The 21,460-nt window shown below is 49.6% G+C and overlaps 2 protein-coding genes across 4 annotated transcripts in view; both read left to right on the top strand.

The window, feature by feature from the left end:
* Nucleotides 1-92: 92 nt before the first annotated feature.
* On the top strand, nt 93-13,802 carry Hsdl1 (hydroxysteroid dehydrogenase like 1). Of its 2 annotated transcripts, none has more exons than XM_036186696.1 (5): nt 93-176; nt 7,608-7,833; nt 8,637-9,082; nt 9,242-9,469; nt 13,349-13,802. In XM_036186696.1, the coding sequence occupies exons 2-5, from the start codon at nt 7,614-7,616 to the stop codon at nt 13,445-13,447; spliced, it is 993 nt and encodes a 330-aa protein (XP_036042589.1). In that variant the 5' UTR covers nt 93-176; nt 7,608-7,613; the 3' UTR covers nt 13,448-13,802. The 2 variants fall into 2 exon arrangements, with proteins under 2 accessions (XP_036042589.1, XP_036042590.1); XM_036186697.1 differs by lacking the exon at nt 93-176 and adding an exon at nt 2,049-2,067.
* Nucleotides 13,803-18,977: 5,175 nt separating this feature from the next.
* Mbtps1 (membrane bound transcription factor peptidase, site 1) overlaps nt 18,978-21,460 on the top strand; it is a 55,684-nt gene continuing 53,201 nt past the window's right edge. For both annotated transcript variants that reach the window (XM_036186936.1, XM_036186932.1), the window contains exon 1: nt 18,978-19,157. The gene's annotated coding sequence lies outside the window, so the exon portion shown is untranslated. The remainder of the gene's footprint in view (nt 19,158-21,460) is intronic.

Below are 21,460 nucleotides of genomic sequence, written 5' to 3'. Positions count from 1 at the left end.
CGCGGTAACCAGTGCACACGCGCAGTCGGTTACGCCGCGGAGGGCGGGCCTAGTTGGGAGCTCCACCCGGGCGCGTGCGCAGATCACGTGGGTAGCGGACCTGCGACGGAGTCCCGGGCGGCGGCTGCGCGGACTGGCGGCGGGACGGACTTCGGAGACCGCGCCGCTTGCTGCAGGTATCGCGCCCGCGCCTCTCGTGCCCCGTTTCCGGCCCTGGCCACGCCCCCGGGGACCCCGACCCTCGGGAACGTCCCTACCGCACCCCCCTGCCGCGCCCCGTAGCTGCGAACTCTTGGTTTCGCGCTCCGGGCGGTTCCTCGGCAGCCCGTGCAGGTGTCCCGGGCCTCATCTTCGCCCCACGGCTCGCACACGCGACACGCCCTGGGACCGCCCTTTTTTCGATGCCTCTTTATCTTTCTTTCCCCGCCGCTGGGTCTGAATGGGTTCTAGGATTCAGAACTGATGCAGAATGGCAGCGCAGCTGAAGAACGCGCGCAGATCCTGCAGAGCCGGGTGGGTTCTGCAGAGTCGCTGGGCGGCGCCCGGCGGCGCAGGGGAGGGATGGGGAAACGAGGTGGCGAGTCCTTGTTTCACCACCGGGACTCAGCCGCACCCCTGGGCGGTGACCGCAGGGGATAAAGGTTACCACGGGCCGGTGTGTGTGTGTGTGTGTGGTGGACTCTCATGGACCACCAGCCAGGGCTCTGATCCGTGCCTTAGTCTCAGGTCTTAGCTATGACATCCTGGGATGTGACTTTGTGTCCTTTTCCTCGTGAGATTGAAGGAAGGAGTAAAGTGAAGCCATAGGGATAACGCTCTTAGAAGCTTTTTCTTAAAGTCGGGTCGGTACAAATAGCGGTAGCTAACATCGAATCCTGAGTAATAATCCTGGCTAGTGGCTAAGGTTTATTGAGTGGTTGCGAAGTCACTGCTTTTTATGTATCACCTCAGCTAATTCTCATTGTAGCCGGGAAGTGTTAGCCCCTTTTACATGTGGTAGCGAAAGGACGGTGTGTTGTAGTGTAACTTAATCCCCAAGCACAAGATCTCTTTTTTTTTCAGAGTGACTCTAATTATTTCGGGAATATTTTAGAAGTGCAGAGTTCAACACTGCTTTATTAGTGGAGTGTGCGTGTTGTGTGTGTTGGGGGGGGGGGCGTGTTGCTCATGTGTGGATGTGAAAGCCACAGGTCGGTATCTGTTGCTCTCCACCTTATTTTTTGAGAAAAATGTCTTTCACTGAACCCAGGGTTTCCTTTAGGCTAGACTGACTGGTCCCCATGATCCTCGATTGCTTTTTTCCCTCCCAGTACTGGGGTTACAAATTGGTTCCACTGTTTTCCACTCTTACATACCACTGGGGATCTCAACTTGGGTCCCCAGCCTTGCACAGCAAACATTTAATCTGCAGAGCCATCTTCCCAGTTCCCAGTGCATTTTTTTTTGAGGCAAAATTCATAATTTTAGATATATTGAAACGTGCAACTTAGCAGTTTGTAGTACATTTACATGCTGATCAGTTGTCATCCCTAGTTCCAGGTAATTCCCACCACTCCCAAACAAATTCTACCCCATCAGCTGCAGTTTGGGCCCCATCTTGCCTCCAGTCAGTGCTCCTTGTCAGATTTCCCTGTTGCAAACATGTTTTATACATGTGTTGTGTCTAGCTTCTGTCCCTCGGCCTCATGTTTTCATGCCACAGCATGTACTCATGCCCCATTCCTTTTTAGAGCTCAGTAATATTCCACTGTATTATGTTTGGGTCACATTGTGGTGTAGCAGGAATCTTAAAAAAGTTCTTATTAATAAAAACAAATCCAGGGCCAAGTATTGGAGTGAATACTGAATGATCAGAGAAGCAGAACAAGCCGCAGCTACCTCACCTTGCCAATTCCTCAGATGATCCTGTTTCCTCAGACTGGAAGCGTCTGAGTCCTCATCCAGAATGAATCTCAGATGAACTGCTGCTCCAAAGCCTGAAAGCTTAACCAGCCAAAAGCTTCTAGTTTCTGGTCTTCATGCCTTATATACCTTTCTGCTTTCTGCCATCACTCCCTGGGATTAAAGGTGGGAGTCACCATGCTTGGCTGTATCCTTGAACACACAGAGATCCCAGATAAGTTTATTAGGGTGGACAGTATTTTGGGGAACACAATACCACCACATTGTGGTCATCAGTTGATGGACATTTTGGTAGTTTCATCTTTTGGCTAGTGAGTAAGGTTGACAGGAACCCACTTTACAAACTTGTAGTGCAAGCAAAAAATTTCAGTTATTTTGGATGAGTACCTAGAGTGGGCTGCTGGTGCCTAAGTAGAGACCTGGATCTCAGGGGTGTTGTGTCTTGGGTAAAAGTCCTGGGTTCTGGTTCCCATGTAGCTGTTCTTTTCCCTCAACCGTACTGCTGGTTCAATCAGTGATGAAAAATAGGCAGAAGAAGGGAAGGAACTCCCCAAATCTCACTGATCTGAAAGAGAATTTGTCAGAATGCTGATACAAAGTTTTGGGGTTTTTCTCTTCAAGCGTGACTTGAGCTCTGGCACAAAACAGTATCTAATGGGATTTACTAAGGCAATATTGTATACATAGCACTTTGGCACTGTGGAGCCCTACAGAGGATGCATGAAAACTGGCTGCCACCATTACAGAAGCTGGGGTTGCAGACTTAAATCAGAAGAACTTCTAGAAAATACTGTGAGGAAATTCCTGCCAGGGGTTACAGTATGAAGTAAAATGGGATGAGCACTGCTTGTATAGGAGGGGATTTGGAAACGAAGACATCCAGCTTATCAACAATGCTAGCAAGAAATATCAGCGAGAGCATGTGTCTAGAGTCTGTCAGGACTTCTTGTCATTCTGAGAGAAAAAGAAGACAATAGGAAGAGGGGCAAACGATGGGAGCGGGCATTTCAGAGATTCAAAGCAGCGTCACACGTGGTTCAGAGAAGTCTTGGCCCCATTACTAACCACTCCTACACACCCTGTTGTTTGAGGGTGAACCCTTGGGCATTCCTGCAGATAGCACAGAGGAGGCAGTGTGCACCCCACCTGTGAGGCAGGTGAATCAGGCCTGTCACTGTGGGAAGGATCCACAAGGTAGAGTGGAACCCTTGAGTGCCTGTGGCCCAGCAGTTCCACTGTGTAGCATGCCCCTTCGTGCATGCCTGCACCAGTGCCCAAGAGACGTTCTTAAGAATTTGAGTGGTGGCCCTGGGCTGGTGGTAGCATGGGCAGGAATTGTATGTGGGGGTGTCATGACCTACAGGAAAGCTGTGACCTCAGCAGGGTAGAGGAGTCTCCGGAAGAGGAGGATGCAGGTCAGCTCAGGACATGGGGGAGCTCCTCAGAAACCACTCAGACAGGCAGCACTCAGCAGCGTTGTGAAGTGTTGTGAACAGAGTCAGCAGCTCTTCAGAAAGAGCCAGAGTAGCAGGTTTGGGGTACAAGCTGTGATGCCAGCATTCAGGATGCTGAGGTAAGATCAATGGCAGCCTGTGCCTCAAAAATAAATAAATGACAAACCCCAGCTTTCAGGAGGGTGTCCCCTTCAGTGTAGAATAGGGGACAAGGAGAAAGCCTGGGTGTCCTAGAACTTACTGGATGCTGCTTTTGTTGGGCTGGTCACTGAGTAGGTGTTTTGTTTTCCTTCGAACTGTGATTAGTAGGGGTTCTACACTTTGCAATGTGTTTTCTAGTTTCTTTTTAAATTTTTTATTTTTGGCACACATTCTCACTTGTAGACTAGGATGTCTTTGAACTCACAGATACCCATTTGCCTCTGCCTCTTGATTCCTGAGATTAAATAAATGTGCCACCATGCCCAGCCCCCCCCCCCCTTAATTATGGAGAAATTGGTTTTGGACACAGCTCCTGACCTCCGGAGGCCCGAGCTCCGGTTTGCAGAGTCAGAGACAAGGGAAATACTGTGTTAGAGGCAGAGCAGCAGAGGGTGGGGCTGGGTTGGTAGGAGAGGAAGGGCCTTAGGCTGCAAAAGGTTGCCCCTCAAGACCTTTGATGGCCGGGGATTGAACCAAGGAGAGTGAGTGGATAGGAGGTGACTTAGAAGGCTAAGCAGGACCCAGGGTTCTGTGTACAAGGCAGGCTCAGTGGACACGCCAGAGCCAGATGAAGAGCACCACACCTGTGGCTGCAGAGGCTAAGGGGGCCTTGTCAGTCCTTCCCAGCCTGCAGGATCACGTCCAAGAGCAAAGGACTTGCTTCCTGATAACACTATGGTTATGGCTGAGGGCCTGTCGCAGTGTCTTCCAGACTGACAGTACATTATCTGTCTGTCCATCCCTTCTTCCAGGCATCTGTCCCTGGGTCCACCATACTTCCTTCTGTGCCATGACTTAACAAATGATCATTACCTTATTTATAGTTTTGCAGGTTAGAGACTAAAGTCCCTACATGTCAGGACACATGAGAACATCCAGGCATGCCTCAGGACTGTGTCTTGAGTTTTGTCATGGGGTCTTACTCATCTATCAGAAGTGTCCTAGGGATCTTCCTCATATATTAGTGGAAGTGTCCTGTGTATGCTTCGTTTTGGCCTCCTCCCTCAGCAGTTCTGCGAACGCCTTACCTCACAGATGGCCAGTTATCTTTCTGTGGGTCTCCAGGCATATGGGCCCAGGAGTCTCCTGATGTCTCAAGTTGTCTTTGGTCTGGGACATTTAGGTGCCATCTTCAGCCCTGTTTCATTTTCCATGCACACTTTTCCTATGTGAGGACAACCCTCCCCCACCCCCACAGGCCAGTGACCACCGGTTTAGGTCCTTGATGGCTTTGTGCTTTATTGACCACATTCTGCCTCTGTGAGTTTGGTGGGTGTGAGTCAGGTCTCACCCTGACCTGGCTTGGAGGAATAACTGAATGGTGTTTTTTTTCACGTCCAGGCTCCAGAGCACCAGTCAGCGCCTGTTTCTAAGCAACACCTCATAGTTGGTGGGGCCACTGTCTCCGCACTTCGTGATGGTGGCTGGGGAAGGGTCTCCAGGGGGAAAATGGAGAATCCTGCTAAGCAAGCCCCCTAAACCACTGTCCCCCTCCTTCCAGCCCCTCTCCTTCCTGCCAGGGTATGAGAAAGTGTTGGGCACCCGGGTGCAGGCAGGCCAGGCAGAAGCTACCAGGCTTTGGGTGTGGACACACAGGCTGGCTGTCGTGGAGGGGAGAGATGAAACAGGTGCTGCTGAGGACTGAGGAAGGTAGTGGAGAGAGAGGGTGAACCTGCGCAGGCAGGTGGCGAGACCAGAACCAAGTGATGTGGGCAGCCAGCTACTCAGGCTCAGGTGCTCTGAGGGTGGTATAGATTGCCCTTGTTCCCTAAGCTCACCTGGATGGATTTTTGTCCTAGTCGATGAGTCAGGACAAGGAAGGAATGCCCTCTCCACGGTGCCTCCAAGGCCAGGGGACTGTCCCCAGACGCACACTCTTTGCTGCCACTGCCGACTCATGCATTAAAACTTTCGCTTTGTTTTGCAAGCATTGATCTTAGTTTTACATAAAGTGTTCCCAGCTGAGCTGCGGCTTGCTTTCTTACTGGCTTGCTTTCCTTCACAACTGCCCCTGAGAGCCAACAGCCGGAGAAGACAGGCTGTCAATGAGGAGAGCAGAAGCCCCCTGAGGTCAGGCACCTTCCACTGGATTTACTTCACTGGTGTTCTTGGGGAAGCTGGGGCAGAGGGGCAGTTGCTGCACCCCTTCATCTCCCCGCTCTTCTCTTCCTCCTCCTCTTTCCTTCCCTCCTTCCTTCCTTTTCTCCCTCCCTTTCTTTGCTGGTGCTTGTAGCCAGGACTTCATGCTGGATAAGCCACTGAGCCACTCCCCACCCCCACACCCCCTTAGATGTTTTTCATTAAGTTCCAGGCTGGCTTTGAACTCGATTTTCCCACTTTAGCCTCTCCAGTGATATCACAGACCTGTGCAATGGGGCCTGGGTTTTTTTGTTTTGTTTTGTTTTGTTTTTTGAGCTGAGGATGGAACCCAGGGCCTTGCGCTTGCTAGGCAAGCACTCTACCACTGAGCTAAATCCCCAACCCTTTTTTTTTTTTTTTAAAATTTTTTTTTAAGGCAGTCTGTGTGTAGCCCTGGCTGGTCTGGAACGTACTATAATAGACCAGGCTGGCTTTGAACTCACAGAGAGCCACCTACCTCTGCCTCCTCAATGCTGGGATTAAAGGCATATACCACCGGTTCAGCTGGGGTCTGATTTTTTTTTATTCTTATATTTATTTTTTGTAAAATAGCCCATCATTTTGGCCTCGAACTGGGACTCCTTCGTCCTCATCCTCCCAAATGCCGTGTCCACATCACTACCCAGGTTTGAGAATAGCTTTCAAAACTTACTGTGACGTCAGCGTGGTTTCTCCCACATGGTGGAAATGTGGACCTTCCCGGGGAGAGTGCCCTGTGTGGTCAGGGCCTCCGCATGTCTTCTGTCTGTGGCGGTGCCCAGCTTTCTCTTCACGCTTCCCTCTGCGGTTTCTGCCTTTTCTCCATTTTACTGGGGGGAGGGGGGCTGTGCTCGCAGGTTCCTGCTTGGTGGTTGGTTTGTTTCATTTTTCCCTCTGGGAAACTTGATAGAGCTTGAATTAACTCACCGTAGACACAGGGACCCACTCCTTCCCCAGGGCTTGTGCCATTTTTGCCACTGTGTTGACTGTTTGCAGGACACCCTCATCTCACTTTAAATGGATTTCCTTCCAGAAGTCATTCCCACAAGTTCTATCTTCTCTGTTTTGAGGGAGAGGGGGTGGTACTTAAAATCTAGTTTCCCGTGTGTAATCCCAGCTGTCTGACTATGCATGTGAACCTTCGGGTGCTACCCTGGATCTGACTGCGGCGGCGGCTCCTCTGCTGTGGTCCAGGATGGAGCACAGACAGCTCTTGGTGATGCCATCAAGACCATGCCTGGCCTCTGTCCACCTCTCCAGGGTCCCCTCTGCTTGTAGGCTAAGGTACCCAGATGAGATTGCATTTTAACTGTTAAATGCCTGCCTCTGTCTTGGATCCTTAACACCTAACACCTGTCACCGTTCTTGGGACGTGTCTGCCCTTGAGTGTTTACTTCGTACACACTTAGTAAGGGAGGGTGTGTGCTGTGTTGTTGCGGAAAGGCGCCATCGCCTCACGTTTTTGGGGTGTTCCTTTTATTTAATATGCGTGTTTCTTGGGGCCAAGGCCACGTGCTGTTACTACCTGTGTTTATTCCACCTGTCACTGTTGAGGTAGTACGTCCTCTGTACTTGCTGACTGAATGACGCCAGGAGCTGGACACATTCCAGCTGCCATCGGAGGTAATAGCGCCTCCTGCTGCTCGGAAGTAGGGCACTCATGTTTCTTTTTGTTCTGGCTGCTTGTGGCTCAGATGTGGGGGTTTGGAGGAATTCGGTAGTTCTGTTGAATAATCTCTTGGAAGGCAAGAGTTTCCTAAGCCACGGGTGTTAGACAGTGAGGTCATGCTGTGACAGTTTTAGGCTGTGTGCTCTTGGGAGTTACTGTTACTTGAGGCAGAGTCGAGAAGGCCGGGGTTCTCCCTCCTTGATCTGAGGAGGTCTGCTCTGTCCACAAAGTGCAGCTCTCTCTCTCTCTTCTTGTCTCTGCAGGTTACCATGGCTGCCGTTGACAGCTTCTACCTCTTGTACAGGGAAATTGCCAGGTCTTGCAATTGCTATATGGAAGCACTGGCCTTGGTGGGAGCCTGGTACACAGCCAGAAAGAGCATCACGGTCATCTGTGACTTCTACAGCCTGGTCAGGCTGCACTTCATCCCTCGCCTGGGGAGCAGGCCCGACCTCATCAAGCAGTATGGAAGATGGGCTGTCGTCAGTGGTAACTTGATTTCAGCTCCAGTGACCTTTCTGTTTGGGTTGTGTTTCAAGTCAGTACTTCGAGCAAGGAGCTACAGAGTTTGACTGGAGGCTTCAGCCTCCTGCTGAGACCTCATTCTGCACTCTCCCACCTCACTTAGGGAGCCCTACCCTCAGAGGCATCCCTCTCATTACTCCAGCTCCTGTTCCCAGTCCCCCACTTCTCACCCCTCCCATGTCTTTTCTGCTGTCTGTTTTGACATTGTCCTTAGGGGTTGTCAAAGCTTTCAGAAATGCTTTGCCTAGTTTGAATTGTGTTGTCATTTATCTCAAGTGTCCCAGAAAGCTCATCCTGACACCTAAGCAAGTCAGGGGTGAGTTTGGGATCAGTCCTACAGTAGTATCCTACTCCAGCTGGCTGAGTGTGAGCAGTGCCTGGTCTGTCTGTCAGGGTGTCTTAGAGTGCATGCATTCGTGTGCGTGGGGGTGTGTGTGGGGGGGTGTGCCATGTGTACATATAAAAGTCTGGGAACAACTTTTGGGAGTCAGTTCTCTCCTTCCACCATGTGGGTCCGGGGGTTTGAACTCAGTTCGTCAGGCTTGGCAGCGAGTACCTATACCTACTGAGCCCTCTTGCCAGTCCCTGCCTGAGGATCTTTAGCGTTATGATTCACCTTACCAATTCAATGTAGTCCTTAACTGGCAGATGTTGTGCATTTCCCCCCAGTGTACGTTTCTCTCTGATGAGATCAACAGTGAGTAGTTCTGGTTCTCTGGAGGGATACCATGCTTCACCATTCTCATGACTCCTGGCTTGCCTTGCAGGGGCCACAGAAGGCATTGGGAAGGCCTATGCTGAGGAGTTAGCGAGCCATGGACTCAACATCATCCTGATCAGCCACGAAGAAGAGAAGCTGCAGGCGGTGGCCAAGCACATAGCTGACACCTACAGGGTGGAGACAGTTGTCATGGTAGCAGACTTCAGCAGAGGCCGGGAGATTTATGCTCCAATCCGAGAAGCCCTGAGAGACAGAGACATTGGCATCCTGGTGAATGACATGGGTGCATTCTACCCCTATCCCCAGTATTTCACCCAGATTCCTGAGGACACGCTCTGGGACATTGTGAATGTGAACATTGCGGCTGCAAGCTTGATGGTCCACATAGTGCTTCCGGGAATGGTGGAGAGAAAGAAGGGTGCCATTGTCACAGTGTCTTCTGGCTCCTGCTGCAAGCCCACACCGCAGCTGGCTGCCATTTCTGCATCCAAGGTCAGACTCTTCTTCTTCCCCTGGGATGGTCAGGGAGTAGTCAGCTACCATTTGCTTATGCTGGCAGTTTTTCCCAAGATGGGAATAGGCAAGTCTTGCTCCTGGGTTTTCTTTCAAGGTCCTTCTAGGTTCAAAGTCCTCCCCTTCTGTCCTCCCTAGGCCTATCTGGACCACTTCAGCCGAGCCCTGCAGTATGAGTATGCCTCTAAAGGGATCTTCGTGCAGAGTCTGATCCCCTTCTACGTGACCACCAGTGTGACTTCACCTGGCAGCTTCCTGCACAGATGCCCGTGGCTAGCACCTTCGCCAAGAGTGTATGCACAGCATGCGGTGTCGACCCTGGGCATTTCGAAAAGGACCACAGGCTACTGGTCCCACTCCATTCAGGTAGCCCCGTGCCGTCAGGTCCAAAGCTCTGTGAGACATGCCAGGGACCGAGGGTTGGGAATCCTCACTCACATCTCTTCCAGTGATTTCACTTACGGTGCTAGATGCTCGTGTGGGGTGGTTCATGTAAAAAATTTCAAATTTTCTTCTCTCCCTCCCCCAACAGGAAACAGGTTGCTTCATCTTGAATAGGGATTTCAGTGCAGAGATGTTGGTGATGCCTGAAGGGGGAATGCTGTGTGCACAGCCCAGTTCAGAAAGCCCTAAGATAGGGCCATAAGCCCCCATCTATTCTTGGATTTGTTTACTAAGGAAATCTAGAATTTTTTCCTAAGGTTTTTTTTTTTGTTGTTGTTGTTGTTGTTCAGCTAAAACAAAGATTTTAAGAGTATTTCAGGACCAGCCAGATGGCTCAGCAGGTAAAGGTGCTTGCCTCTGGGCCTGATGAGCTGAGTTTGTTCTCTAAGCCCCACGTGGTGGAAGGAGAGCAGTGCCTTCCACAAGTTGTCCTCAGGTGTCTACACACACCAGGGCATGCATGCACATACAAATAAGTGTAATACAAATATTCTGAAGAGCTTTTGAACTTCTGCCGGGCGGTGGTGGCACACGCCTTTAATCCCAGCACTCAGGAGGCAGAGGCAGGTGAGTCTGAAGCCAGCCTGGTCTACAAAATGAGTTTCAGGACAGCCAGAGCTGTTACCCAGAGAAACCATGTCTTGAAAAACCAAAAAAGGAAAATATTTGAACTTTATGAAATATTTAAAATTGTGATTTTAATTACAAGGGCAGCAACTAAAGATTATAATAATTTGTTTCTTACTATCTGGAATAGATATAGATGTTCCCAGATTTGGAGTTTACTGGGCATTTCTGATTACCAGTTAAAATAGTTTGGGGGCTGTTATGCATAAAGATAATTTAGTTTACTACCACAAAATAACCAGGAGTGAATTAGCACATAATTCTTACTTTTGTCTAATGGCTCAGAGCTATGGGTTTGTCTAAAAAGCTGTCTTAGTGACTCTTTCCAAGTCCACACTTCCTTGAGAACTGAGCAGAGAAACCCGAAAAGTAGTTTAAGGCTGGCTGTGGTAGCCCAGCCATCTTTTCAATGGGCAAGAGCCTGAGGCAGGAAGGTCTCAACTTAGGGTCAGCCTGGCCTATGGAGTGAGACCTTTTCTTTCTCCAAACAAAGCCAGAAAGTGGAAAGTGGCTCTAAGACCTTGAAGTTCTCTTAGAGATGCAGCTGCCGAGGCAAGTGCAGGCTGATAATCCTGGCTACTTTGGAGGCTGAGGCAGAAGGATTGCAGAGCCTGCCTGAACTGTAGAGTGAGTTCAAGGCCAGCCTGAGCAACCTATCAAGACCTTGTCTCAAAATAGAAAAAGTTTGAGAATGAGAGAGAACGAATAAATGAACTAGGGATGTTGCTCAGTGCAAGCATGGGGCCCTGGATTCTATCCCAAGTACCACTATTGGCAACAAAAATGTATTTTCTGCCAAGAAATCCCATGAAGTTCTTTAGTGCCCAGGGTAGTTTTCTATACAGAGCTGTGAGAACTTCTGTTTTTAACCTTGCCAATCTGTTTCTTTTGTCTTTTTTCCCCCTAATTTTTAGGGTGATGCCCTTTTAAAGCATTTAAAATTTTTATGTGTTTATGTATGTTTCTATGGGTATAAGCACATGATTGCAGTGCCCACAGAGGCCAGAAGAGAGTGTCAGATCCCCTGGAACTGGAGTTCCGGGTGGTTAGGAGCCGTCTTGACATTTGTGCTGGGAACTGACTGCACTCCAGTCTTGGTGAAGAGCAGCCAGCGCTCTTAACCACTGAGCAGCTCTCCAGCCCCTGCTTCTGTTTCACAACCAAGACATTCATCCACCACTGTCTTGGCCATGCTGTACTTCTCCGTTGGCTCCGGCTGTGACTTTTCCCACGTAGTTACTGCTTTCCCAGGGCCACAAAGGACTCAGCGTGAGCAAGATGTTCACCCGCGGTCATGCTTTAGCTGTAAGGAACAGATTTGGGGTATGTCAAACAATCGGTGACACTTCTCACCCCATTGGCCTCCTGTGCTGTGAGTTTAATGAGAACGGTATTCTGCATTTGTTCGTGGCTGGGAGGAGGAAGTTGATAACAGATGTGCATTGGTGGATTTCTGCTCAAGCAGTGAACATGGCAGGAGAGGTGCCTCCCGCCTGGAGATGTGTAACACGCTGGTAGATGGAACAGAAGGATTGGTACTGCTCTGGTCCAGATAGGCGGCTGCCTGAGAAGGGGTAACCAGGTGTGACAGGCTCTGGTGGAGCTCTGCACAGCTGGTTACAAGGGTGCTGGGGACTTGTGCAGGGAAGCTGAGGCGGCAGCTCCCCAGGTCAGCGTTCAGGCAAGGGGTTTCTGCTGGAGACAGGGTCGCAGGTTGGCAGCGTTTGGTAACGCCACAGAGAGCGTGGGCAAGGAGGAGAGCTAGGTGAGAGGCTCAGCATGGCAGGGCAGAATGGAGGAAGGAGTTGTAGCCGAGGTGGGGATGGCTGAGGGAAGCCAGGTGGAGACTGACAAGAGGTATGCGTGGTCACTGCCTGTGCCTTGCGGTGTCTTCCTGAACTTCACTTGGAGGGCCACCACTGGTGCTTTTGCTGCCCCAGGAGCACTGCTTTCTTAAGCTCGGATGGGTCAGCACCCGTGACATGACTCAAACTCTAAAGAGTTTAAAGAGGCCGGGCAGTAGTGGCGCACACCTTTGATCCCAGCACTCGGGAGGCAAAGCCAGGTGGATCTCTGTGAGTTCCAGGCCAGCCTGGGCTACAGAGGGAGTTCCAGGACAGGCTCCAAAACTACATGGAGAAACCCATGTCTTGAAACACCACCACCCCAAAAAAAAAAGAATTTAAGAGCCTGAAACCCCTTCCTGTGTGCCTCTGCTTCCCAAACTCTTGCTTCATTTGGGGACTGTCACCACCCCAGCTCAGTGTGGTTCACTTCCCTGTCTGATGGAGTGAAGTGAGATCTTAGCTAGGTGAGTGCAAAGCCCAAAGTAGTGCAGCCAAGGTTCAGGAGTGGATCGAGACTGACCTGCAGAGGACAAGGAGAGTGAGGCACCGTCTCAAGCACTGTCTCCCACAACAAAGGGCATGGGGTTGTTCAGGACGCCGGTACATGCCGTCTAGAGTTGGTCCATGTGCAGTCTGAGGTTACGGAGGTGAACGTGATGGACAGGGATGCCCTGGGCGTGCTTAGCTTTCATCATAAAGTACAGCTGAAACTCATGTCTGCACGCTGAGGATAAAGTCCATCACTCCTCTTCCCTAGCTCCCACAGACAGCTGCCAAGGGAGTCAGCGCTTGACTGGCGTGCTGGAGGCCTGTTCTCTGGTTGACTCGACTTAGCCCCCTTCCCACTAAGGGAACACCGAAACATACATAACAAGCACCACCCGGGCTCCCAGGGTCTTACCTGTCTCAGGGGCCCACGGATTTGTATGAGCTACTCCCGGGGCCTCCCAAGGGACTCCTGCAAGACTCTTTCATCTTGGATTTAGATGAAACCCTGTTCGGTGGTACAGCTGTAGCTTCTCCTTGGATTTAGAATGTTTTACTTAGGACATTTGTTCCCAGAATGGAACAGAAAGGGAGCAGGTGCTGATGGTGGGCATCACGATGGGGCATCACGCCTTGTGCTACCTTGAGTGAATCAAGGTGAGTGCCCTATGCAGAAGCAAACCTCAGTATGGAAGGGGCTCAGATTCTGTTGTTCAATGTGGTCAGTAGATGTCTGTTAGCAGGGTTAGATCCCACACTGGTCGGTACCCTTGTTTCTTCAGTTTCGATGGTTTGGGATTCTGACCACATCTCTCTCTCTCTCTCTCTCTTTTGTTTGCAGTTTCTTTTCGCACAGTATATGCCTGAGTGGCTCTGGGTGTGGGGAGCAAACCTCCTCAACCGCTCCCTACGGAAAGAGGCCTTATCCTGCCAAGCCTGAATCTGGAAGCTCGGGAGAAGCTGGGCCAAGCCACAGTAACCTGCAGTATTCTGGCATTTGGAAAACACATTTAGTTCACCTGCATATTGTCTCTTTCTGAGTACCTAGTGTGTTGCCATCTTTCACGAGGCCGACTTTCAGTCTGTGAGAAAACCTCAGGGACCACACGGGTGGCCCAGGGCACGAAGCCTGAGAACAGAAGGGAAGGCTTCCCTAGCAGTTAGAATGGCCAGCTCCTGTAAGGGAAAACACCTGTTTTCCTCTTCTAGGTGATTATACTATTGGCTTTCAAGTGTTCATCACACTGGGCATAGTGGCTCATGCCATTAATCCCAGCACTCGGGAGGTGGAGACAGATGGATCTCTGAGTTTGTCTGGGCTATGTAGTGAGTTTCAGGCCAGCCATGGATACATAGTTGAAACCTATCTCAAAAAATAACAACGTTCATCAGGAAGACAACAGAAAAGTGTTATTTTCTAACTGAACTGTGAGTGCTGATGATGTTAGCAGTAGACATGGGTGTTACACCACATAGCTCCATGTTGGGGCATCTGTGTGTGCACACTGCCTTTCCCTATGGTTCCCCCAGAACCATGTGAGTGCTGTGCGCTGTGTGTGTCTGAGCAATGTTAGTGATACGACTTTAAAAGAGACTTTGTCAGGACGAGGTAACAGGAGCCTTACCATATTAAAGGTCTGGGTTACTCCTTTTCACTTGGTAAAAGCCTGCCCAACCCTATTGTGGGCTTACCATGTCTGACGCTGCTTCCTTTGAGTGGTTTTTGTCTTTCCAACTCCATGGGCGGGTTTCATTCCTAGATTGGGATACATAATGGGTTATCTTTTGATGTCTAAGGTAATTGTTGTGGCTAAGTAGTGATTTCTCAGTGCGTCCATGTTGTAACTGACCCCTTCAGAGCTGCTTATAGCTGGTTTTTGTACACTTTTCTATGTAATCCAACTTCTTCCTAGGAGCATTGTTGATAAAGTCATCAAGTGTTTGTGGCGTAGTGGTGAAAATATGAGCAACTTTTGTGTGTGGTGTGAGGTATTATGGAGATGATGTTAGAAGCTCATTTTTGGCCTGTGTAATGAATGTGTACATTATAGGGGATGCTTTTATTGGTGTGAAGATAATTTACACAAACCCCCACAATATGGGTGAGTGTTGAAACTTACTGTGTTTAATTCAGTCTTGTAAAACCAAACACTTTGTACGGGTTTCATAGCCAGCACTTGGGAATCCGTAAGCCATGGCCTCATGTGCAGAGTGGAAGAATGTGGCACCGATGCTGTGCCTGGGACATGAAAGTGGGTGAAATGCTGGCACTTGTGTGGAATTGTTTGAGGTGACATTCCAGCACCCGTAGGCGCAAGTGCACTTTTATGTTGAACAGCTGTGACTGGGATCCAGACTATCAGTGGTTAGATTCTAAAGTTCTTCCTGTCCTCAATTATGTCTTCAAAACATGTGCAGAACTCTGCTTGGAGATAGTGGCAGATGAGCATTGGTGGGGACTGCTGTCAGACTGACGAGAACTTCGGGGAATCCGTGATAAGCAGCAGCAGCTCCATGTGAAACGTCATCAAGCATGATCCCCTGGGGGTTGGGGCGCAGTGGCAGGAGACTCAGGAGTTCAAGGCTATCATGGGCCACAAAGTGAAACCCTGGTTCAGGAAACAAAAACCATGGCAGGAACACACTGTCAGTTCTGTGTAAGGTCCTGTGGTCCAGTATTTAGACTTGTCAGGCAAAGGGCAGAGTCCTTGCTATGTGATAGGAGAGGTCCACATTGTCAGGACTCAGCTAGAACTTGATGACTGGTGCAGACTCAGAGCACAGTGGTGATGCACGGCTCCAGGAGAAGACCCAAGCCAGGCATCCTTAGGCTTCCTAGCTTTCATACTCAGCCCCTCTGCAGAGAGTTTTTCCTCTGACTGTGGACATGGTTTTTTTTTTTTTTGTTGTTGTTGTTGTTCCTGTTGGTTTTTTGTTTTGTTTTGTTTTGTTTTAACCAAGGAAGGAAGAGCTCTGAACTTGAACCTTTGTAACTTACCCTGTGAATGAAAATGTAACAATAAAAGCATCACTGTTTCCTTCATGTGTCACTGCCAGAAAAGGTTCTTTACTTGATGAGCAGAAGTTGACCTGTCAGCAGCTCTGCCTGCCACTCATTAGACAACAGGGTGCCTACGCCTGCAGAGCACCCAAGGGACCGTGCTCTTCGCCTCTGATGGCTGAGTAGGTGAGGATGAGGATGGGTTATGAACTTGGCAGTGTGGAGATGGTGAGGTGACTCATCCCGAGCCATTTCGATCTCATGGTGGGTACAAAAGCCAAGTGTAGGTTTTTAAAAGTGGGGAAAAAAATGAGAGAGAACGGATAAAGTTCCGAAGTTCTTTTAAAATTTATTTTTGTAAGTTTGTTTATATGTATGTGAGGCTGTGTGAGATTTTGTATGCAGCACGTATATGCAGATGCCTTTGGAGGCCAGAGGGCATCAGATTCCCTGAAACTGGAGTTACAAATGGTTATGAGCCACTATGCTCAAGGACCCAGGTTTGATCCTCATCACCCTCTCTCCAGCCCCTAAGATTTTATTTTCCTTTGTATTTATGTATCTGTGTGAGTGTATGCCATATGTGTTCCGGGACCACAGACCAGAAAAGAGCGTCAGATGTCTAGACTGGAGTTACAGGTAGTTGTGAGCCACCTGATGTGGTTGCTGGGAACTTAAGTCCACTGAACTCTCTCCAGCCTCCTGATCAGCCATTTTTGTTTTGCTTACCTCAGTGATGTAAAATCTCTTTGTGAGAACTGGAGGCTTGCTGATGTCTCCTCAGACCTGACCATCTATGCGCTCAGCCTCTCCTGTCTTCCCACAGTGAGCTTGATAGTCCCTGACTTAGGACTGACAGTGCCTCCTGTGTGCTTTGAATTTTGATGTGTTTCAAGGACAGGGGTATGTTCAGTTGCCACACCCTCAGCCCTGGACAGCTGCAGCTCTGGCAGCTGTGTGGTCACATGGTTACCCAGTTATCCCCTAGTATCTGTGTGGGATCAGTCCTGGGAGCCCCATGAACACCAAAATCCCTTACATCCCTGGGATCAAACGAAATAGCATTTGCATGTTACCACACAGGCCCTCTGTACACTTGCAGCCCTCTCTAGATTCTTACATCCAGCACTATATAAACAACAGTATAGTATCCACTGAATATGTTTTCCCAGTGAGAAGTCACTCCAGCACTTGGAGATTAATAAAGGAAACTCTTTAATAATAGCATGGGACTGGTTCTGGCTACCGCACAAAAGGGAACGAGCTGAACAGAAATCCTCCTCAGTTTAGTAGTTTCAGGGCCCACAGTTACACTTCAGTTCCAAAGTTTGGCTATTCAGATGAACGAAGGAGATTAACAATATAAGTAATACAGTACAATAAAGTAATTGTCATAGTTATCCCGAGACAGCCCCTAGGCTGCTGTTAACCAGGGCCATCCTGCTTGCTTGGCAGAAATTTGCTCTTTCAGATAAGAGTACCTGGATAGGATTCAGTAGCGCTGGGACCCGGTGCTCTTCCCCTTGGACCATCCAACAGAGGCATGTTCTTTGATATGGGAATGTTCCTGTGGCCAGCTGTGAGCCAGGGTGTCTCCTTTTGTGACTGCCCTAATTGGTGGCATTCTTAGTGAACAAATCTTAACCGACACACTCAGCAAACCTAAACTGTAATTATGTTCCAGATACAAATGTTTCTTTCCTACAGTCTGGTAAGCACACTGCTCAGCCTTGAGCACTTCTTTGGCTAAAGTCTACACTGTGAAACCCAATATTTTCTATGCAGGTTTAACGGATCTTTTATACCATCAACTTCTTGTTCCTAGTTTCTCCTGTGTTAGCAAGAGACTTGTAGTTACTGGAATCCAGGCACGGAGTGACTGACAGCCTTGGAAGAGTGAAATAGTAGTGAGTACTGCATTGGAGAACAAGACAAGTTCTTGGGAGTGGGCAGACAGTAGGGTCTCTACATAGCATCTCCACAAGATGGGCCATCCATGGGGTATACTGGAATCTGGGAACAAATGCAGCATACCATTTTCAAAGTGTGGGGCTACATCCACAGACCACACATCTGCCTCAAGATTGCGCTTTCAAAAATTTGTGTGTATGTCTGTGTGGGTATGTGCATAGGAGTACAGGTACCCCAAAACATCAGGACCCCCCCAAGCTTAAGTTACAGGTGATTGTGAGCTAGATCTAAACTTGGGTCCTCTACAAAGTGTGCCTGCCCTCTTACATGCACTTTTTTTTTTCTTTTTCCCCAGTATTTTGAGATAGGGTTTAATTGTGTAGCTCTGGCTGTCCCAGAATTCACTTTGTAGATCAGGCTGGCTTCAAACTCAGTGATCCACTTGCCTCTGCCTCCTGAGTGCTGGGATTAAAGTTGTGCACCATCATGCCTAGTTTAAGTGAGCTTTTTTTTTTTTTTTTAAGGCAGGATTTTTCTGTGAAATAGTCCTGGCTGTCCTGGAACTTACTCTGTAGACCAGGCTGGCCTCGAACTCACAGAGATCCATCTGTCTCTGCATCCCAAGTGCTGGGATTAAAGGCGTGCGAGTTTAAGTGAATGCTTAATGGCTGAGTCATCTATCTCTCTTCCAAACTGCTCTTTCTGACTGAGCACCCACGGAACAAAGCAAAAGAGCCCTGCACAGGGTCTCCTCTGCACCCTGCTCACCTCCAGATCCTCTTTCAGGAAGAGCTTGCTCAGCCGCAGGTTCCAGTGAATAACCCAATTTCTATACCAGGCTTGGTTAGTCAAGGCCCAGCTCCTAAATTGTGAGCCTAGTACTCTAGGTTTGCTTGTGTCCTCCATCTTTTTGTCTGGTTCAGTCACATTACCCAAGCATGCTTGCTGCCCACACTTAGGTAGTGCCAGGGCCAACTGTGGTCCAACTCAGTACGAAATTAAGACAGAGAACAGGCCTATCCTTCTGGTGTCTAAATCGCCCAAAGTACGTTTTGCCAGGCAGACTTTCACATTGTTCAAAATGGTAAATATTTGGTATTATAAAAGCCCTTCCTGGTTTTCAAGGTGCAGATGCCCCTGGCAGTGGTTAGGAACTGCCCAAGGCCGTCTCAGCAGCTGGGGCCATGGGGCTAGTTTAGGACAACGCTTGTTTGGTTCATCTCAACAGCAATGGGGGTTAGTTTAGATGGATGCATAGAGCCAGGCCATTGCCGCTGGGGCCACGAGGGTAGTTTAGCAGGATACACAGACCCCTGGCCACCAGAAGCTGGGGCCGTGGAGTAGTTTAGGAGTGCACAGAAACTGGATAGGAGTCGCTCCACTGGGCTGCGCAAAGGCGCGTGCTCCTTTCCTACTTTGCAGACCAGTGAGCCCCGCGAACCAGTGTTCCCCACGGTAGGAGAACGATCTGGCCCCGCCCTCGCCCCCGCCCCCCCGGACCTCAAATGTCGCGAGATCCCCGGACATCCTCTCGCCTCTTCTGCCGGGGCCCCAGGAGCGCGCACGCAGGGCGCGGGAGCGGGCGCGCGGGGCACGCCAGGCCGCTGCTCATGTCCCTTCAGCGTCGTGGTCTCGCGAGAGTTGCGAGTAAACATCCCCGAATGGAGAGTCAAGGTGTGTTCGCGGCGGAGGCGCCGTTCCCCCGGGCCCGCCGGCCTCGAGCCTGAGGCGGACGCAGGTACGTCAGCCGGCCGCTGGCGAGAGCCGGCCGCGCCCTAGGCCCGGCCGCTCGTTCCCCGCGTGGGGGCCGCGGGCGACCGCTGTTGCTTCACCAGCAATTGGCCCGGAGCAGCGGCCTGGCCTGCGCCTGCGCGCCGCGGTGCGCACGCGCCGCCCTCCTCTGCAGGGTCCTGCGGTCGCGAGCCCCAGGGACCGGGCCTGCGGGTCCGTGCACGTGAAGGCTCGTGGTTGGCATTTACTGTAGGGTTTTTCGAGTGGCATTTTGAGGTGACAGGAGGAACACTTGAAGATCTGATTCTGGGTGCCAGCCTCTAGGTTAGGAAGCGAAAGAGAAGCCGGACGGAGAGAAAAGCAGGTCCTTCCATTAAAATCTGCAAAACTAGTTTTTACATGGGAAAAAACCAAAAGAACAAAAAACAAGCCTTTAATATTTAAGACAAAGTCTAATTCTGGCTCAGCTGGCTTTGAGCACCGGCTCCTCCTCCCTCTACCCCTGGTGCTGGAAGAACTTAATTTTTATGAAATGACCATATCAAAGGGTCACTTTCTTTAAGTGTTACTACTCAGTGACTCTGCATCAGCACACTGAGATGTGCACCGCAACCCACTTTGAGAACCACTCCCAAGACCCCTGGTACCCTTTTGTGGTCAGTATACATTTTCAGTATGCTTAGCACCAGTGTCCCTGTCTCCTTAGATTTGCCTTTTGGGAGTAGGAGCCCCATGTGGCCTTGTGTGTCAGGTTTCTTGGTGTCTTGTTTCCAGAATTCATCTTGCCGCGTGAATCAGTACTTTTTGGTTGTAGCATGAATCAGAATTCCATCCTTTTTTATGGCTAAGTGATATTCCATTGTATAACAGCCACCCCCACCTCCCAACCCCCATTCAATGGGAACACCTTTTGCTAAGAAAGTTTTTTCTTCCGGTATGTGACACATTTGGCCCCAGAGCTGTTTTTGGGGGAGGTGGCTACCTGAGCTGCATTCTTACCTATTATAGGACTCTGCTGCAGCCCTCAAACGTCCCCCATAACCTAGAGTTGGCTGTTACCTATTCAAAAGGTGATGGAGTGTTGGCTGGCCCCTCCCTGCGGTCTCCCAGGAATGAAGGAGGGTGTTTTCTAGTCAGATTTTTTTTTCTTGTTGCCATCATATTCTTATATTCTTTGATTCGATTCTCTGCCTGACGGTAGACAGTCCTTCCCTGGAGGGGAATTCTCTGTGTATGTGTGTGCAGTTGTGCTTGGATGCCAGAGCTCTGTAGGTGTCAATGATCATGCACCACCTTATTTATTTTGAGAAAGGACCCTGGAGCTTACTGATTGAGCTAGACTAACAACAGGTCAGTTCACCCCAGGGATGGTTCTGTCTCTGCCTCCCAGGGCTGGGATTATGGGTGTCCACTGGCTTGCTTAGCTTTTTGTGTGAATTTGGGGGATCTGAATTCAAGTCCTTGTGCCCCCTGGACCATTTCTCCAGCTCCTCCAAGGGGTGTTTTAGTGGTTTCTTCTGGGGAGGAAGTTATACATTATTAGCAACTTTTAAAAAAATGATTGATTGATTGATTTTTATTTTATGTGCACTGGTGTTTTGCCAGCATGCATGTCTATGTGAAGGTGTTGGATCCCCTGGCACTGGAGTTATAGACAGTTTTGAGCTGCCATGTGGGTGCTGGGAATTGAACCTGGATCCTCTGGAAGAGCAGCCATCGCTCTTAGCTGCTGAGCCATCTCTCTAGCCCCCTCTTAGCAATTCTTGATTGTTAATTACTCTAGTCTTTGAGGGGTGGTATAGATGAGATCAGAACCAGTGATCTGAAATGCTAAGGAGTCCAGACCTAACATCTGGTGTTTGAGGAGGTGACAGGCTGTTAGGTAGACTGAGGCAGGTTAAAGAGGTGACAAGTGAGTTTTGTTCTCTTTCCTGGTGGTGCAGTCTGCTTTGATGTTTCACAAACCCATGTACACATGCTATGTGGAGGTCAGAGAGCAGGGATCAAACTCAGGTCATCAGACCAGCTTAGCAAGTGCCTTTCTTTACTTATGGGACCATCTAACTAGCCCTATTAATCATTTTTCAGATCTCCTGGAACTGGCATTTTAGACAGTTGTGAGCGTGTGGATACTGGGAATAGAACCCAGGTCCTCTGGAAGAGCAGCAAGTGCTCTTAACCATTGAGTCATCTCTCCAGACTTAGGCCCTATTAAATCTTGACAGTGGGCTTTTTTTTTTTTCCCTTAAGGAAGTGAATTGCATCTAAAATGAGGAGTGGGAAGTTTGGTGGCACAACCTGTGGTTGGCT

Source organism: Onychomys torridus, chromosome 5, assembly GCF_903995425.1.
Source record: "Onychomys torridus chromosome 5, mOncTor1.1, whole genome shotgun sequence".
Lineage (NCBI taxonomy): Eukaryota > Metazoa > Chordata > Mammalia > Rodentia > Cricetidae > Onychomys > Onychomys torridus.
Note: the sequence above shows the minus strand (reverse complement) of the source record. Positions and strands in the feature narration are given on the sequence as shown.

Coding starts and splice junctions, on each gene's coding strand:
- Hsdl1 (XM_036186696.1), top strand. CDS start 7,614: ATGGCTGCCGTTGACAGCTTCTACCTCTTGTACAGGGAAATTGCCAGG. Junction 9,083..9,241: donor CTGCCATTTCTGCATCCAAG/GTCAGACTCTTC, acceptor TGTCCTCCCTAG/GCCTATCTGGACCACTTCAG. Junction 9,470..13,348: donor ACTGGTCCCACTCCATTCAG/GTAGCCCCGTGC, acceptor TTTTGTTTGCAG/TTTCTTTTCGCACAGTATAT.